The 19,211-nt window shown below is 45.3% G+C and overlaps 1 protein-coding gene across 3 annotated transcripts in view; it reads left to right on the top strand.

Moving 5' to 3' along the window:
• LOC141161543 (caspase-8-like) overlaps nt 1–19,211 on the top strand; it is a 115,412-nt gene that overhangs the window by 16,546 nt on the left and 79,655 nt on the right. For all 3 annotated transcript variants that reach the window (XM_073646489.1, XM_073646490.1, XM_073646491.1), the window contains 4 exons: nt 339–662; nt 11,192–11,297; nt 15,922–16,063; nt 18,471–18,521. In XM_073646489.1, the coding sequence (XP_073502590.1) occupies nt 358–662; nt 11,192–11,297; nt 15,922–16,063; nt 18,471–18,521 (604 nt within the window). In that variant the 5' untranslated portion in view covers nt 339–357. The remainder of the gene's footprint in view (nt 1–338; nt 663–11,191; nt 11,298–15,921; nt 16,064–18,470; nt 18,522–19,211) is intronic.

Below are 19,211 nucleotides of genomic sequence, written 5' to 3'. Positions count from 1 at the left end.
GTTTATTACCTTTTGGTCTTGTAGCTAAGGAACATTTATCTTCCATGGCTACGCAAATTACATTATTTTTTGTCAATACACCATTATTTTATGTTTGTGTTTCTTTTAGGTATTGTACGATTGTTCTACCACCATCAGTTTCTGTATTAAATATATATTCTGATTCAATATTTTTTTTTGGATGTCTGTGTGATAAACTCTTTTTCCTTTTGTTACCTTCACACTGATGTTTTTACACTTGTTTTTTTCTGAATATCTTCATAGCATACATGATATATAAGCTTGCATTTTAGCTTATGTTAATATTTAATCTTACATATAATTTTTCTCTTCCATAGCATTATATCCACACTTGAAATGGATGAATCTTTCCGGGCAATTGAGCTGCAGATTAGTAATGCGCTAAATACAAAAGATCTATTGTCGATGATCTTCTTATGTGGAAAGAATTTACACGAAAGAGATAAGGAGAACTTAACAGAAGGAACTGCACTCTTTTCAATTCTGGAAAAGAAAGGTCTTCATTCGAAAGACAATTTACTTTTTCTTATAGAACTTCTAAGTAGAATAGGCAGAAACGATATTTTAAAAGATACATTGAAGAAATCAAAAAATGAAATAGGAGAGCTTAAACGATCCTTCCAGCATATTTCATCATACAGGTAAAACAATGTTCTAATCTATTTGGGGACATCTCTTAAACATTATCACAATGCAAAACTAACAAAATTAAGCTACAAACAATATAAGAAATTTCTCTGCAGATCTTGTAAAAAAGTATAATCTTTCCAAGGAAACAATTTCCATTTAAGGCTAAACAGTTCAAACAATAGGACTTAGTTCACATGTGTCAGATTTTACACAAACTTTTCTGTGGATTTGCTATCCAAATCCGTGTGCTACTGATCCAGATTCAATGCATGTATGCAACTCCATTCACATGCAATGGAAAATTTCTGCATGTATTTCCACCTGTGCAGCAGAATTATGTGTTTTATCTTAATGACTGTCAATGAGACTTTTCCTTATGTTAATCTTTTGTGGCAAAAATTTGGGCTTGGACTTTGCGGATATACTGTACACATTGGATATTATTCTGATGTTTACACATTCTCTAAGGCACACAGTGTGAATGTAGATCCTTTAGTTCTGTTCTTTGCCCATTTAGTCATATAGTAGCACATAATGCCATACTTATCCCAGAAAAAGCAATTTAATAATCAAAATAGTGCCAAAAGTTTTTAGGAAGAGCTAAATTGTCAATATAGTGAAACTGTACTCATACAGTACCATACACAAAGCCAATCCATGATCACTCTGAATTGCATTGCTCTAACAATCTCACTATCTAGAATGGCACACTTCACCAACATGGCATACAGTGTACATATCTTGCAATTTCACACAAAACCCCAAAAATAAGCAGGAAAAAAATTTGGAAAACAACTTTGTTTCAGGCATGTGATGCTCATTTAAACTCGCTTGTGGCACATAGCAGGTGTGGGCAATATGAAAATCACACCTAAAAGCAGATAAAAAGGGAAAAAGTTGACTCAATATTTTCATTGGGTGTCTCTGTGTGCCACACTGAGAATAGAGAACAGACAGAGGAGAAGAGAACTTGAGATCGAAAAATTGTTTTGGGATCATTTTGTTGTCTCTACCACTTGGTGCTTTGACTGTGTGCAAGACATCATGAAATCTAAAGATTACCAAAGGATTTTGGGTCACAATGTAGTGACCAATGTAAGAAAGCTGGGTTTGCGTCCTAATTCATGGGTCTTCCAGCAGGACAATGACCACAAACATACTTCAAGAAGCACCTAGAAATGGATGGAAACAAAGTGCTGGAGAGTTCTGAAGTGGCCAGAAATGAGTGCGGATCTAAATCCCATTGAAAACCTGTTGAGAGTTCTTAAAATTGCTGTTGGGAGAAGACTCCCTTCAAATATGAGAGACCTGGAGCAGTTTACAAAAGAAGAGTGCTCCAAAATTCCAGTTGAGAGGTGTAAGAAGCTTGTTGATTGACGCGCCCCCTGGGCCGTGTGTGCACGTATGTGGGTTACCCGGGTCTCTGGGGGGGTTGTAGTCTCCGTGGCGGCGACCCGGTCCCGTGGCTCAGGGTGGTCAAACCAGTGGCAGTCTTTTATATGTTTTAGGTTAATGTCCAACTACGCCACCCGTGGATTGCGGTCAGGGTGTACTGCCGCTGCGAGGCAGACCGCTGAGGCTGGTGTTGTGTGCGCAGCAGAGGATGGGACAACTCCCCACGGGAGGAGTATAGCCTCAGGGCAGTGAGTGTGGAGGATGGGAGTGATGGTGCTCGGGTGTAGCAGGAACGACTCAGAGTCTTTGCAGTGCAGTTCAGGGTCTTTACTGATGATGATAAGGCAGACCCTCCCGGGAGTACTGGCTAGCATAAGAGGCCTGGTCAGTCTGTGAACAAACAGGAGTTCCACTGGCCAGGTGGAGTTGTAGGCCTCCCCGTCTGTCTGCACTCTTCCTGGCTACCTTGCTGTAAGCGAGTGGAAGTAGGCCACGTCCCTGAGTGTACCGTGTGGTGCTCACCCGTATGGCTGGTGACTTGGGGCCTTCTGATAGCCTCCGCTCCTCGATGACCGTGCTGGTCCCTTGCTCGTGACTGAGCCTCAGGGCTTCTATGGCCAGATGACCTGGAATCCCCTGCCGGCTGGTTTCTGCTGCTGGACGTAGAGATCCTCACAGCCTCGGACTCCGTTGTCCGGTCGTAGTGTCTTCAGCCAGGACGAGCTATATCTGCTTCCAGTCCCTGGCACTCAGCTCCTACTCCTACAGAGCTCCTAGCTGTTGCTTTCCCTGTGTCTGGAACTTCACTCTCAACTAGACTCAGCTCTGTCTCAGCCTCCAGTCTCTGGTCTCTCTTTTCACTCCCTAACCCCGCCCCAGATCCAGTTTATATAGGGCAGGTTCCTCCCCTATCTGGTCTGGGACAGGAGGTGTTGCATGTTCAAGGGCTCCTGACCAGGGAACCTCCCACTTGCTCCCAGACGTGATATTTCTATCACCGTGGCAACCAGACCCCTGGGGTGCCACATTCCCCCCTAGTGAAATTTAGTACTCCGGGACTAAACACATTTTTGACACATACATAACAGGGTATAAACAATAATACAACAACATATGTACAATAAGTTTAGTCATTAGAGGTCACGGCGCGTCCGTGACCGGGTGTCCATGTCACCCAACGAGGTGAAGTCTTGAACGGTGCGGGGACCTGTCCAAAGCAAACCCTAAATGTTGGCCCTGGGCGTGGCTGCAAGGCAAAGCGAACTACTTTGGACCACACGGGGTCACGCCAGACTGGTTTTTCTTCCGTGGCCGTCTTCGCAAGAGGCACCAAGTGCAACTATTTACAATGTAGTTCCGGTTATTCAGCGTCCATAACCTGACAGTCCAAATAAACCTGCTGGGTAACTAGAGGAACATAATTAATAAACAGGCAACAAAAACATAAACCATTTTCAGCATTTGCAATTTACAGGTTAATCCACATTACATTCTAGATTCTCCAGCGAGCGGGCATCTGTCCTCTAGTGCTCCTGGTGGACCTACGTAACCCACTATCTGGCTCTGCACTAAAGGGGGTATGAGATGTTGCGGGTAAGCTTGGCAGCTTCCTGCGTAATCTTTGGCTTAATAGGGGCACGACAGGCTCACTACTAGCAGAGGGTTGATTCTCCTGAGCTGCTTGTATGGATCCTTCTGCCTCCTGGGCCGGCTGCTCTTCCGACACTCCCTATTCTTCTGTAGGCCCTTGAGGGGCTGGCTGGAGAAAGGTGAGGACGGGTACCACGACTGCGTTGTTGATTTGAGTCCAGGACCGGGAAAGTCTCCGTGTACGGTACTGATCATTTCTTCCCTTTCCTCTGCGGGTTGAGGGTTCTTTTGATCTTCGTCAGTGCTTTGCAACTGCTCGGGACACTTTTTCAGGTGGTCTCTGGAGACAATGGCTGTGGTTTCTCCTCCATCCTTACTGATTATACAGACTTTTGGATTCTCATGGCGTGAAGGCAGTACGGTATACGGTTCTTTCTCCCACTGGTCATCCAACTTATGGAGGCGCCTCTTTCTCTTCAAGACCTGCTTTCCAGGGGAACAGCGGGAGTATGCTGGTTATAAGTCTTCTCTTGCCTTTCTCTTGCTTGAGACAGACTTCGCTCGACGCTCTCTTGTATTTTCCGGTACTGCTGCTGCCGTTCTGTATCCCAGTCTGCCTCTGGCGAGTTGTCCTCATGTGTCAGGACTCCCATATCCAGGTCAATAGGCAGCTTACCAGGTCTTGCTCTCATTAGGTAAACCGGGGTACAGTTGGTGGAACTTACCGGGATGTGGTTATACAGGTCCACCAGATCAGGCAGTTTCTCAGGCCACAGATTACGTTCTTCCAGGGGCAACGTTTTTAGCAAGTCTATCACCACCTGGTTCATTTTTTCACATAGTCCGTTGGTCTGAGGGTGATAGGGCGTTGTTCTTATCTTCCTGCAGCCATACAGGTTGCAGAACTCCTGGAAGACCTCCGCTTCGAAGGCTGGTCCTTGGTCCGTCAACACTTGCTCCGGATACCCGTATGGATGGCAGAAGTGCAGCTGGAAGGCTCTGGCTGCTGTTTGAGACGTCAAGTCTTTGACAGGGACCACCACCAGGAACTGGGAGTAGTGATCTACGATGGTGAGGGCGTAGATGTACCCAGATCTGCTTGGAGCCAGTTTCACATGGTCCAGAGCTACCAGCTCCAGTGGCTGCCTGGTGATGATGGGCTGCAGAGGATTCTTCTGGCTGGCACGGTCCTTCCTTTTAAGGTTGCACGGTCCACAGTCCCTGCACCATCTCTCAATGGCTCCTCTCATGCCTACCTAGAAGAACCGTCCACGCAACAGGAACTCCATCTTCTTCCATCCGAAGTACCCTGCTCCGTCGTGGTATGCCTCCAGAACCATAGCCGCGTCTCGTCTCGGGACCACTACCTGCCAGGTCAGCTCATGTGTTCGGGAGTTGACCACTCTCCTTCACAGCTTCTCTTTGCAAAGAAACAGCTTACTTTTCTCTTTCCACAGTTGCTTGGTCTCCTCCGGAGCGTCTGGGTCAAGGCGGGCATCAGCCTGTGTCAGCATTTCCTTCACCAGACGGACTGCGGGGTCACTGTCTTGCGTCTCCGCCCAGCTATAGTGGGGTAAGGGATTGAACGTAGCAGAGCTCCTGTCCCTTACACGGTGGGAATACTGGGTAATCCCATGACAGTGGAACGCCGGGAGTTCGATCTCTTCTAGTTCTTCTGGATCTTCTCCTCCGTCCAGTAAGTTTGGCATTCTGGACAGGGCATCCGCGTTGGCATTTGAGAGTCCCACCCGGTATTTGATGGTAAATTCATAGTTTGACAGGCGGGCCATCCATCTCTGCTCCAGGGCACCAAGTTTTGCAGTGTCCAGGTGTGTCAACGGGTTGTTATCCGTGTACAAGGTGAACTTGGAAGAGGCAAGGTAATGCTTAAAACGTTCGGTCACTGCCCACACCACTGCCAGGAACTCTAGCTTGAAGGAGCTATAATTCTCAGGGTTCCTTTCTGTGGGCCGTAGTTTCCGGCTGGCGTAAGCGATTACCCGTTCTCTCCCCTTCTGGACCTGGGACAGTACGGCTCCTAGCCCGAGGTTACTTGCGTCCGTATGGAGGATAAAGGGCTGGCCGTAGTCAAGGTACGCCAGGATTTCATCCCCCGTGAGGGCCATCTTCAGCTGGCGGAAGGACTCCTCTTCCAGCTTTTCCCACCTGAAGGGTGGCTTCTGGTTTTTGGCCTTCCTGGACTGGCCTATCAGGAGGTCCTGCATAGGACCTGCCATTCTGGTGAAACCGGGAATGAATCTTCGGTAGTAGCCTACCAACCCAAGGAACTGCCGCACTTCCTTTACGCTGGAGGGGCTTGGCCAGTCTTTAATCACGGTGATCTTATCGGGGTCGGGAGTCACTCTGTCAGCACTCACCACGTGTCCCAGGTACTGTACTTTTGGTTTCAGTAGATGACACTTGGAGGGTTTCACCTTTAGGCCGTAGCTTGCCAGGGCGTCAAACACTTCTGCCAGGTGTTTCAGATGGTCCTCGTAGGTCTTGGAATAAACTATGACATCGTCCAGGTATAACAGGACCGTCTCGAAATTCCGGTGTCCCAGACAGCATTCCATCAACCGCTGGAAGGTTCCTGGTGCGTTGCAGAGCCCGAACGGCATACAGTTGAATTCGCTGAGACCCATCGGGGTGGTGAACGCAGTCTTCTCCTTGTCCGCCTCTGCTACAGGAACCTGCCAGTTCCCGCTAGTAAGATCCAAAGTGGAAAAGAAGTTGGCAGATTTTAATGCAGCTAAAGATTCTTCTATCCTAGGTAATGGGTACGCATCTTTGTGTGTGATTCGGTTGACCTTTCTGTAGTCTACACACATTCTCATGGTGTTGTCTTTCTTTTTCACTAGAACTAGTGGAGCTGCCCAGGGGCTACAGCTGTCCCTGATTACCCCAGCCTCCTTCATGTCTCGCAACATCCCCTTTGCATGCTGATAGTGTGCAGGGGGTACAGGTCGGTATCTTTCCTTTATGGGTGGATGGTCTCCTGTGGGGATGTGATGTTCTACCCCCTTTACTCGCCCGAAGTCTAGCGGGTGTTTACTAAAGACTCTTTCGTACTCCTGAACCACCCAGTAGACTCCCTGTTTTTGGTGTGAGGGAGTGGAGTCAGTACCCAAATGCAGCTGCTGACACCAGTCTTCCATTTGTTTCTTATAACCGTTACCTTCCTCTGGTTGAGACGGAGGCAAGGGTTCTACGGCCTTTACAGAATTTTGGTTTATGGTGAACAATTTGGCTAGCGTGGCATACAGGGGCAGGTATACTTCTCTCTCCCCGATATTTATGATGCGGACGGGCACCCTCCCATGGCGTACATCGACCACCCCCCGTGCTGTCAAAATGGTGGGCCTACTGTCCGAGATGACGGGTTCGACCATTGCTTGGTAGTCTCTACCTCTTAGACCAATAGCTGCCCGGCACCATATCATCATCTCACTTTTCGGGGGCATGGCAATAGGGAACGGGTCACACATTCTGACGCTACCAATCTCACCACCAGATAGTTCCACCTGTTGCCGTTTCATCAGCGCTCGGATCTCCTTTTGTAGGACACGCTGCTGGCTGGAACTGGCGTTCATGGCTACCTGCTGTAAAATGAGAATTATCTCTGCAAGACAATTTTCAATCACGTTAGTACCCAAGGTTATTTTAGGGTGACTCTCACGACGGTCAATGTCCACAATAATCAGTCCCTGTGCCGCCAGTTCAACTTTACCGATTTTAATGGTCACCTCTTTAAATCCCACCTGCGGCACGGGCTGACCATTGCTGGCGATGATACTCAGGTCGTCATCTGGGTAGCGGGTTATGTCCGAGTCATTCCAGTAGCGCTTAAAGAGCACATAAGGGATCGTAGTCACCTGTGACCCGGTGTCTAGTAGGGCACTCATAGGAATGCCATCCAGTACCACAGGCAAGACTGGACGTCCCCCTATGTATTTATCACGCCAGTTCGATGAGCCTGATGATCTTATGCCTGGGGGTTGGCCTTCTGCCCCAGGTTGTGCCCGTTTAAATGACAGTACCTTGCCATATGTCCGGGTTGATTGCAGTGGCGGCAGATGGCTTGTCCGTCCTCGTTGTATCGGTCGCTGGGTCTTCATCTGGACGAGGGGATCCTCCTCTGTCGACGCCACGGGACGTCCTCCTGTCCGGATACCAGCTGGATCTTTCCTGGAGGAGAGACCTGTAAAGACTGCACAGTTCTGGTTAGCGCGGCAACGCTTTTGGTTAGCTCTTGGACCTGATGGTGCAGGTCTGTAGCCGGATTGTTGTCCAAAGCCTGCGCATCAGCTCCCACAGGCCCTGCAGACAAGGGCACCGCCTCCTTGGGATAAGTGATAGCGGGGCGCCTGTGGGTTACAGTGCCACCCGGTGCCGGTTCTCGGAGCACCCGGATGGCTCTGTCCTTGAACTGTGCAAAATCTAAATCAGGGTCCTGTAGGGCCATTGCCCGCAACTGGGTTCGGTGGGCATTGGACAGTAGACCCTCTATGAATTGTTCAGTCAACAGCTTATCTTCATTCCGCACGCTGTCAGGATCTGCCTGCTTAATGGCACTCAGGGCCTCCTGCAAGTTCAAAGCATAATCCCTTATACTTTCCTGTGCCCGTTGCTTGCACCCGTAAAATCTTAGTTTAATCTCTGCTGAGGTGCGGGTATCGAAAGTGTCCTTTAGACGGGCCAGTATTTCTCTGACAGTCCCCTTCTCCCGTGGTGGCCAGGACTTTACCTCCCTTTGGGCTGCTCCGATTAACTGGCCCACCAAGATGCTCACTTTTTGTTCTTCTGTCAGGGGATATACTTGGAAGAGGCTGTTTAGTCTTTCTTAGGGTGTGTGACTCCCCTGAGTACTGGGGTAGCCATGCCGCTCCGGGGATATATGGCATCGTGAACGGCATCACTGCGGCAGCAGCCACGCTGGCGGTGGGAGCTCCCTCCATTCCTGGTATCTTCCGCCCCCCTAGTTAACCGTGGCCTACCTCTTGTTGCTCTTCCTCCATAGGCCGCGGCTCCGCAAGCGATCATCGGGGTTGAGGACCTTGCGTCGCGTGCTGATGACGTCGGCGTCCACTGGGCTCCTTCCAGAACCTTGCGCAGCGTCAGGACGTAGGGCGGGGCCTCAGCTCTCGCGCGTTTTGGAGTCCACGCCCTTCTTCTTTCCGGGCGGCGTCCCGAAGATGGCGCCCAATGGCGGGAAAACGACTGCGGATGGCGGGAAAACAGCTGCGGATGGCGGGAAACTTCACCACGGCAGGTATGACAGTTTTTTGAAGGCACGCAGTACCCGGTGGTTGCGGGCACGAGATCCTGCTGACTACGCCAAAGTTGACGCTCCCCCTGGGCCGTGTGTGCATGTGTGTGGGTTACCCGGAGCCGGGTCTCTGGGGGGGTTGTAGTCTCCGTGGCGGTGACCCGGTCCCGTGGCTCAGGGTGGTCAAGCCAGTGGCAGTCTTTTATATGTTTTAGGTTAATGTCCGACTACGCCACCCGTGGATTGCGGTCAGGGTGTACCGCCGCTGCGAGGCAGACCACTGAGGCTGGTGTTGTCTGCGCAGCAGAGGATGGGACAACTCCCCACGGGAGGAGTATAGCCTTAGGGCAGTGAGTGTGGAGGATGGGAGTGATGGTGCACGGGTGTAGCAGGAACGACTCAGAGTCTTTGCAGTGCAGTTCAGGGTCTTTACTGATGATGATAAGGCAGACCCTCCTGGGAGTACTGGCTAGCATAAGAGGCCTGGTCAGTCTGTGAACAAACAGGAGTTCCCCTGGTCAGGTGGAGTTGTAGGCCTCCCCGTCTGTCTGCACTCTTCCTGGCTACCTTGCTGTAAGCGAATGGAAGTAGCCCACGTCCCTGAGTGTACCGTGTGGTGCTCACGCGTATGGCTGGTTACTTGGGGCCTTCTGATAGCCTCTGCTCCTCGATGGCGGTGCTGGTCCCTTGCTCGTGACTGAGCCTCAGGGCTTCTATGGCCAGATGACCTGGAATCCCCTGCCGGCTGGTTTCTGCTGCTGGACGTAGAGATCCTCACAGCCTCGGACTCCGTTGTCCGGTCGTAGTGTCTTCAGCCAGGACGAGCTATATCTGCTTCCAGTCCCTGGCACTCAGCTCCTACTCCTACAGAGCTCCTAGCTGTTGCTTTCCCTGTGTCTGGAACTTCACTCTCAACTAGACTCAGCTCTGTCTCAGCCTCCAGTCTCTGGTCTCTCTGGAGCTTCACTCCCTAACCCCGTCCCAGATCCAGTTTATATAGGGCAGGTTTCTCCCCTATCTGGTCTGGGACAGGAGGTGTTGCATGTTCAAGGGCTCCTGACCAGGGAACCTCCCACTTGCTCCCAGACGTGATATTTCTATCACCGTGGCAACCAGACCCCTGGGTTGCCACATTGATGATGATAAGAAGCAATTGATTTCAGTTACCTATTTAAGGGATGTGCAACTTAATATTGAGTTGAGGGTGCAACAATTTTGTCCGGTGCATTTTTGGAGTTCCGTGTGAAATTATGTCCAATTTTCAATTTTTCGCAGTTTTTTCGTGTAGTTCCAGTACACACAAAGGAAATAAACATGTGTACAGCAAAACATGTAATTGCAATAAATTTCTGACAGAAATACTTCATTTTCTGGAATAATTTCAAAGGTGCCAACATTTTTGCCCATGACTGTATGTTGCTCACATAGTGCCATATAGTCACAAAACTAAGGTAGAGGCTACATGTCGACTTTGGCAGTGAAACATGTCGCGAGGCCTGAGTTCACTAGGTCACTGCTACATTGCAGCTCAATTCAAGTTGTCACACCGAGCTTACTGCAACAATGACAAGCGAGTTGCAAAAATTCAGATATGGTTAGATTACTTGTGACTTGCTTGTTATGGTTGCAGTACCTTCGGGGTCGCTATGTGACCTCATTCACTTGTATAGTGCTGCAATGTAGCAGCAACACCTAGCAAACTTTGGCCACAAGACAGGTGTTGCAGCCAAAGGCCTGTTCACATTTATTGCTTTTGGAATGCAGTATGTGAAATCTCTGCTTTGCAGTCCAACTGGGCATTTTTTCACAATCTTCTCTGGGGACATCTTCCTTTCCCCTCTCTCCCAGACGCTGCCAATCACTGCTATCACTAATTAATAGACTGCTTGATCAACTGCCAAGCTGTGATTGACAGCATCTGGGAGGGGCGAAAGCACACTCCGCCAGAGAAGACTCTGAAGAAACCCCCAGTTCTACTGCAAAACAGAGATTTCACATACTGCTCTTCACAAGAAATAAATGTGAATATCTCTGCAATGGAGTGATGCAGTGCAAAAAAGAAAAGAGCAGCAGAATCGGGGGAGATTGTGGATTTTTCCATGGTATTTAACAATTTTTTTAAATAAGTGACTGGTCTTCTTTAACCATGACCATTAACTTTCTTTGTAACAATTTAAACCACTAAGGTTAGTAATATTATTTATATTCATCAACCCAGATCTCTAATATTCTTGTAATTTTAAGCGAAACTATATTGCTAAGTGGTTAATTTTTTATGACTAACAGGTCCCTGCTTTATGATATTTCTGAAAATCTACTAAATACAGAGACTGATAAAATTATGCATTTGGTGGAACCAGAGATGAACAACATTCGTAAAATAAATGAAAAAGTAAGATATTATATATAATAAAACATTTTTTATATAGTTCAATTCACATTTGAATAAGAGCAATGTGTGTGACAATAATATCTGGAAACTGGACTTCTACAATACTTCAGTAACACAGATAAGCTCTGGCTTGTGTAACAGGTTTACACTTTGTAATATAATCACTGGCCTGCACTAGAAAAAAAATGCTATCTCTAACCATTTTGCTGTAAAAGGTTTTTTTAGACATTTTGTTCCACTGGTGGTTAGGTCAATATTCACATTTTTTACATGTACAAATAAAATCTAAATAACAAATTAAAAAGTTGATATTAAACCCCCATATAAATATATTTTGTGAAAGTAGAAGGAGCACATTCATGCAATATTGCTTTAAAGTGAATTTTCTTTTAATTCCTAAAAATTGATGTTAGTGGCTGAAAGGGTAATTTTCGCAAGGAGTGATACGAGTAAAAAATAATAAATGATTTGTTACCCAATTTCTGCCCATTATGGCATTAATATACAGTACAGACCAAAAGTTTGGACACGCCTTCTCATTTAAAGATTTTTCTGTATTTTCATGACTATGAAAATTGTACATTCACACTGAAGGCATCAAAACTATGAATTAACACATGTGGAATTATATACTTAACAAAAAAGTGTGAAACAACTGAAAATATGTCTTATATTCTAGGTTCTTCAAAGTAGCCACCTTTTGCTTTGATGACTGCTTTGCACACTCTTGGCATTCTTTTGATGAGCTTCAAGAGGTAGTCACCGGAAATGGTCTTCCAACAATCTTGAAGGAGTTCCCAGCGATGCTTAGCACTTGTTGGCCCTTTTGCCTTCACTCTGCGGTCCAGCTCACCCCAAACCATCTCGATTGGGTTCAGGTCTGGTGACTGTGGAGGCCAGGTCATCTGGCGTAGCACCCCATCACTCCTCTTCTTGGTCAAATAGCCCTTACACAGCCTGGAGGTGTGTTTGGGGTCATTGTCCTATTGAAAAATAAATGATGGTCCAACTAAACGCAAACCGGATGGAATAGCATGCCGCTGCAAGATGCTGTGGTAGCCATGCTGGTTCAGTATGCCTTCAATTTTGAATAAATCCCCAACAGTGTCACCAGCAAAGCACCCCCACACCATCACACCTCCTCCTCCATGCTTCACGGTGGGAAGCAGGCATGTAGAGTCCATCCGTTCACCTTTTCTGCGTCGCACAAAGACACGGTGGTTGGAACCAAAGATCTCAAATTTGGACTCATCAGACCAAAGCACAGATTTCCACTGGTCTAATGTCCATTCCTTGTATTCTTTAGCCCAAACAAGTCTCTTCTGCTTGTTGCCTGTCCTTAGCAGTGGTTTCCTAGCAGCTATTTTACCATGAAAGCCTGCTGCACAAAGTCTCCTCTTAAAAGTTGTTGAAGAGATGTGTCTGCTGCTAGAACTCTGTGTGACATTGACCTGGTCTCTAATCTGAGCTGCTGTTAACCTGCGATTTCTGAGGCTGGTGACTCGGATAAACTTATCCTCAGAAGCAGGGGTGACTCTTGGTCTTCCTTTCCTGGGGCGGTCCTCATGTGAGCCAGTTTCTTTGTAGTGCTTGATGGTTTTTGCAACTGCTCTTGGGAACACTTTCAAAGATTTCCCAATTTTTCGCACTGACTGACCTTCATTTCTTAAAGTAATGATGGCCACTCGTTTTTCTTTACTTAGCTGCTTTTTTCTTGCCATAATGCAAATTCTAACAGTCTATTCAGTAGGACTATCAGCTGTGAATCCACCAGACTTCTGCACAACACAACTGATGGTCCCAACCCCATTTATAAGGCAAGAAATCCCACTTATTAAACCTGACAGGGCACACCTGTGAAGTGAAAACCATTTAAGGTGACCACCTCTTGAAGCTCATCAAGAGAATGCCAAGAGTGTGCAAAGCAGTCATCAAAGCAAAAGGTGGCTACTTTGAAGAACCTAGAATATAAGTCATTTTTTCAGTTGTTTCACACTTTTTTGTTAAGTATATAATTCCACATGTGTTAATTCATAGTTTTGATGCCTTCAGTGTGAATGTACAATTTTCATAGTCATGAAAATGCAGAAAAATCTTTAAATGAGAAGGTGTGTCCAAACTTTTGGTCTGTACTGTATATGTAATGGTACTCCACTCGTTTCATTAAAACTACTTAAATGGGTGGTTTGAAATCCAAATTAATTTCATTCTTAATCCCTATCTATTTGATGCCATAATTAGAACTATTTTCTAATATACTTGAATTAAAAATTCCATATTCTTCCCACACCTGACTATCTAACTGCTTTTCTTTCTTTCTTTCTTTCTTTCTTTCTTTCTTTCTTTCTTTCTCTTCTTCTACCTTTTTTTATGAGTCTTTGTTTGAGATTCCAAGTGCATGCTGGGATGCTCAAACAAGGCGGCATCAAGGGGTAGATGCCACAGCTCCTGTCCCCTCTCTGAAACAAAGCTTCATCAGTGATGCTTATTTTACGGGCTGGGCTAGTTCCTGCATGATGTACACTGTGCAATGTGCACACAGAGCACACTCTCACTGCCAGCTCAGATCAGCAGTAACAAGGAGGAGAGCGAGTTGCAGAGACCAGTGACATCATTTGCAGGGCCAACGCTGGTCTTTGCACTCCGGGTATTCTGACAACGCGCTCTTCTGCCCGTTATTACTGATTTGAGTCAGCAACAGAAGTAGTCGTGCAAATTACACAGTGCACTTCGCGCAAGGTCTAGCAAAACCCCTGAAGCCAGGGCTATGGAGTTGGTAAGCCAAACCTCCGACTGTGACTACAACTCCGACTCCTCAATTTCCATGACACCAACTCCGGCTCCCTCATACATGGCTCATGTTTAAGTGATAAATTTACTGTAGCACAGATTCATGTCAGCTAAAAGTCTAGACCCTTAGATCAGGAATAGGACAGACATTTATAGGACATTTGATAACGTTCCCAAATTCTTATGAAAAAATATTCCCCACAAACTGCATTGAACTACTGTACCCAATTTATTATATATTTTAGGAGTTGGAGTCAGTCCATTTTATACCGACTCCGACTCTGACTCCGACTCCACCAAAATGGACACTGACTCCGACTACACGACTCCAATTCCAACTCCACAGCCCTGCCTGAAACAAGCATCACTAATGATGCTTAATTTCAGGGAGGGGGCAGAGGCTGCTGCAGTGACTACAGTCTCTGCCCACTATGGGTCTTCCTTTGAGTATTCTAGCATGCACTAGGATTCTCAAACAAATCATCATCAAAAAAGAAGTTGTAAAAAAATAGGAAAGAGAAAGGCAGTTAAAAAAGCTGTTAACCCTGTGTCAACTTTTTCTAAATGTATTGTTGCCATTAATTTCGAAATGCGTTAATTCATTCAAATGAAATGGAAAAATGTGTCATATTCAACTCCTGATCTGTGTTCTATGTTGTGTTGTCAATAAAATTTGGCTATTGGAGATTTCCAAATCATTGCATTCTTGTTGTCTTTACATTTTAGACAGTGTCCTAACTCTTTTGCAATTGGGGTTTATTTATTTATTCATTTTACTCAATTATATAACTCCACAGCGCTTTACAGACATTATCATCACTGTCCATGTTGGGGCTCACAATCTAAATTCTCTATCAGTATGTTTTTAAAGTGGGTTGTATCTTCATCTAGTAATAACGTGGTTATCAAGGATTAGAAAAAAAAAGATTCTGCTTTTTGTTCTAATAAACAGCACCAATTCTGTCCAATTGTTGTGTCTGGTGCTGCAGATCAGTCCTATTCACACTAGAAATGAAACTATACACTCAAGTGTTTCCCTTAGGGGATAATTGATGTTGAATTGCTAGCACAATTTTTCTACAATTCAAAAACAGGTTTTAGCCATTGTGTAACTAAACCAAAGGGCTCATGGAGACAACCGCATAAATCAAAACATGTGTTTCCGACTTTTGATTGTATAGCACACTGACTCATGTTAATCAATAGTGCTGTTCAGATGAACATTTTTTCTCTCAGTTCGACTGTCCATGAGACAAAAATTGCGGTATGCACTACTTTCTTGTATGTAATGGGTTGAGACTCACTCGTTCAAGTATAGAGGTGCTTAAAAAAAATCAGATCCAACACAGAACATCCGAGTGGCATTCGATTTTTACAGATACATTTCTACTATAAACCTAGGACACTGTATGTGATCATGTACATTTTTTAATGTAAATGTTACAAAATGGATCAAACATGGACGTCACACGTATGTCACACAGACATAAAAAACAGACACAAGGAGGAAAATCATATGAAAATTGTCCGATTTTTCTGTATGAAACTCTGACAAATTTTGCTACATTCATCTGCAACTAGCTTAGTACAGACAGTCCTGTATATGAAGAAAAGTAAAAGTGTTTTATTAGTTCCTTTGTAATGTATAAGAATGATGGAAGGGTAACTCACTCCAAAGCTTCAGTAAAAAAGCGTTGGATTGCTGTAGGAGAGGCGTTTCGGAGGACATGCTTAATTCAAGTCTCAAGAACCTGTTGACAAAAATGTCAAATCCTTTACATGTTTATGAACTAATTTAACAAATTGCTGTTTTCTCATTTGTCTTATCACAAAGAAATGCATGATGGTTGTTCTTTCTGAAATGGAAAAAAAAGGAAAATTAAGTGAAGATGATCTGAAAACACTACATTCATATTTGAAAACCATTAATCGAACAGACCTCTGTGAAAAAATAAAGAGATTTGAAAACGAACAATGTAAGTACAATCCATGGATATATGGTTAAAGTGTAACCATCGTTTAAACTTTTATTTCATAAATCAATGTTGCTCTTTAAATCTGTTTTAAAAAAATTAGATAATGGGTTACCTATTTTAATGTTTTTATAGATTAGACTTATAGACTCCACTGTTCTGAATAAAACTGCTTTATTTTGTATATTTTCTGTTATTTAGCTTTGATAAAACTTTACTGATAAAGTCATGTGCGGATTACATGCGTTTTTGTAGTGCGTTTCTGCTGTGGAAATGCATTAAAAATGCATTTGTGTTTTTTACCTGTGGATTTTCCTTATCTCTTTCAACTCTATAGGGAAAATTCACAAAGATAAAATACATATTTACTGCAGTGAACTTGACATGTATCAGATTTCAGAAGCGCAGCATACGTGAGTTTACTTTGTGTAAAAAAAGCCCAGAGGGCATGAGATTTCTATAGACCCTATCTAGTTTGCTGGAGCTGTGAGACGCTGCGTTGTTTGTGCACTAAAAATAGTGTAAAAAACGCACAAAATGCTCATCTTAAGAACTTAGCCTATGTAGCTTATAAACATACTCTACTTGTTTGTTCAGCTAATTAATATTTGCCAATTAAAATGATGTGTGATTATCACATAAGAATAGAACTAGACTATAGTCCTATAATACACTGTGCCATTTAAATTCAATATATCATCTGTATACCAATAAAAGGTGACAGAATGATGCACGCTATTTCAATTTTCCTCTATTCTCTGTGAGAGTGCCATGTATGTAATTTTCAGAAGTGTGGTCTTGTGCAAACTAGATTTTCTGGTACTTCTCTCGATAGAAGGCCATGATCACATGTTCAGTATTTGGTCAGTATTTTACATCAGTATTTGTAACCCAAAACCAGGAATGGAACAATCAGAGGAAAAGTATAATAGAAACACGTCACCACTTCTGTATTTATCACCCACTCCTGGTTTTGGCTTACAAATAGTGATGTAAAATACTCACCAAATAGTGTACATGTGAATGTGGCCTAATTGGAATGTGAACATAATGTTAGTCTAGGAAGCATGCTCAGCTGTTTCCATGACCCCCATAAAAGTGAATGGAGAGCCACCTCTCCATCCATCTGACGCGCCCCCTGGGCCAGTGCTGTAGTGCGGCGCGCGTGCGCGCGGGGAATACCCGGAGACGGATCCGATGGGGGTAGTAGTCTTCGTGTGGCGGTGACCCGGTCCGTGCCCAGGGTGGTCAAACTAAGTGGCAGTTATTGGTATGATGGTATTAGTGTCCGACTACGCCACCCGTTGAATGCGGCTATGAAGCCGCCGCTGCAGGGCAGTCCGCTGAGGCCGGTGGTACGGATGTGCAGCGTGGATGGTATAACCCCCAACGGGAGGGGTATGGCCTCAGGGCAGAGGATGAGGTTGATGTTGGGAGTGATGGTGTGGATGTCCCAGCACTAATGGTGTGACAAGGAAGCACGGAGACGCGAGGGTACAGTTCAGGGTCTTTACTGATGGTACAAGGCAAATTCCCCCGGGAGTACTGGCTAGTAGTTGGGGCCTGGTTAGTCTGCGAGTAAGCCGGAGTTCCCCTGGCCAGGTGGAGTTGTAGGCCTTCCCGTTAGTCTGTACCCTTCCTGGCTACCGTGCTTTCGGCGGTTACAAGTAGCCCACGTCCCTGGGTATACCGTGTGGTGCTCACCCGTATGGCTGGTGACCTGGGGCCTCCTGTTAGCCTCCGCTCCGGGATGGCGGTGCTGGTCCCTTCGTTGTGACTGAGCCTCCGGGCTTTTATGGCCAGAGGACCTGGAATCCCCTGCCGGATGGATTCTGCTGCTGGGTATATCTTAGTCCCCACAGCCTCGGACTCCTGTGTCCGGTTGTAGTACCTTCTCCCAGGGCGAGCTCTGCACAGCTCCAGCCCCTGGCGCTTCTCCTTGGCTCCTACAGAGCTCCTGATGTCTCTCTGTCCCTGTTTCTGCGTGTCCAGACCAGACTCCGTCTCTGTCTGGAACTCCTCTCTCTTAACCCTGCCTCAGCCCCAGTTTATGTAGGGGAAGTTCTTCCCCTCCCAGAACTGGGCAGGAGGTGTGGCATGCTTAGGATTCCTGCCCAGGAGACCTCCCACCTGCTCACAGACGTAATATTGCTATTACTGTGGAAACCAGACCCCTGGGGTGCCACACATCCTCCGCATTGATGCTGTGGTCAATGGTCTTCTCACCAGATAGAACTGGGCTTAGGGACCCTTGATTTGGGGATTGGTGTGGATCCCTGAGGTGGGATCTGTATTTACCAGACATTATGTCGCATGTCTAAAAATCAAATATTACTTTAATATGATGTACAGTAAAATCCTTTGTGAATGCCAGTGTTTTATGAGTGATTTTACTTTTCACATATTACAGATAATCAAAGACTGGATCTAGATGCTAACTTTCAGAAAATGGCTATTCAAGGTATGTATATATTGAGACAACCCTGATATTCAGAAATTGAGGCATATTTATTATTGAAAAAACTGCCATATTTTCAGGTTAGAAATAATTATGATTTATTTTCATGGCAATGAATGTATTTTTTTGATCAAAGCTCAGATGTGTGCGTGGCTTCATTGTTATAAGTTTTACACATATTTATGAATTTTTTAGGGGAAAGTTTTAGTGAAAAAACAAAACAAAAAACGTCTGCACGTTATACAAGCATAAAGTGGTTAATTTTTTAGCCCTGTAGCAGAAAATAATATCCTCCCTGATGCCGAGGAGCCGGGGAGATTGAGCATGGAGTTTTTTCTGAGGTGGTCAAAAACGCTGAGTTTTTCAAACAGAAACCGCTGCAGGAAATTTTTCTTTTTGTTAACAACTCCTGAAGTATCTTGTTAACGTTTTCTGTCCTTTTCTATTATAAAGTATGGAGCAGCTTCATAGCAGAAAAAGCCTGATAAATGATCAGGTCAATTCTTTTAACCCCTTAGAGACGGAGCTAATTTTGACCTTTATGACCAGGCCAAATTTTACAATTCTGACCATTGTAACTTTATAAGGTAATAACTCTGGAACACTTCAACGGATCCCACTGATTTTGAGATTGTTTTTTCGTGACATATAAAATTTGGTCGATATGAGTGGCATATATTTATATTTACCCCT

The sequence above is a fragment of the Phyllobates terribilis genome, unplaced genomic scaffold, assembly GCF_046119375.1.
Source record: "Phyllobates terribilis strain yellow unplaced genomic scaffold, ASM4611937v1 Scaffold_9__5_contigs__length_417890890, whole genome shotgun sequence".
Lineage (NCBI taxonomy): Eukaryota > Metazoa > Chordata > Amphibia > Anura > Dendrobatidae > Phyllobates > Phyllobates terribilis.
This window is presented reverse-complemented; position numbering and strand designations above follow the sequence as displayed.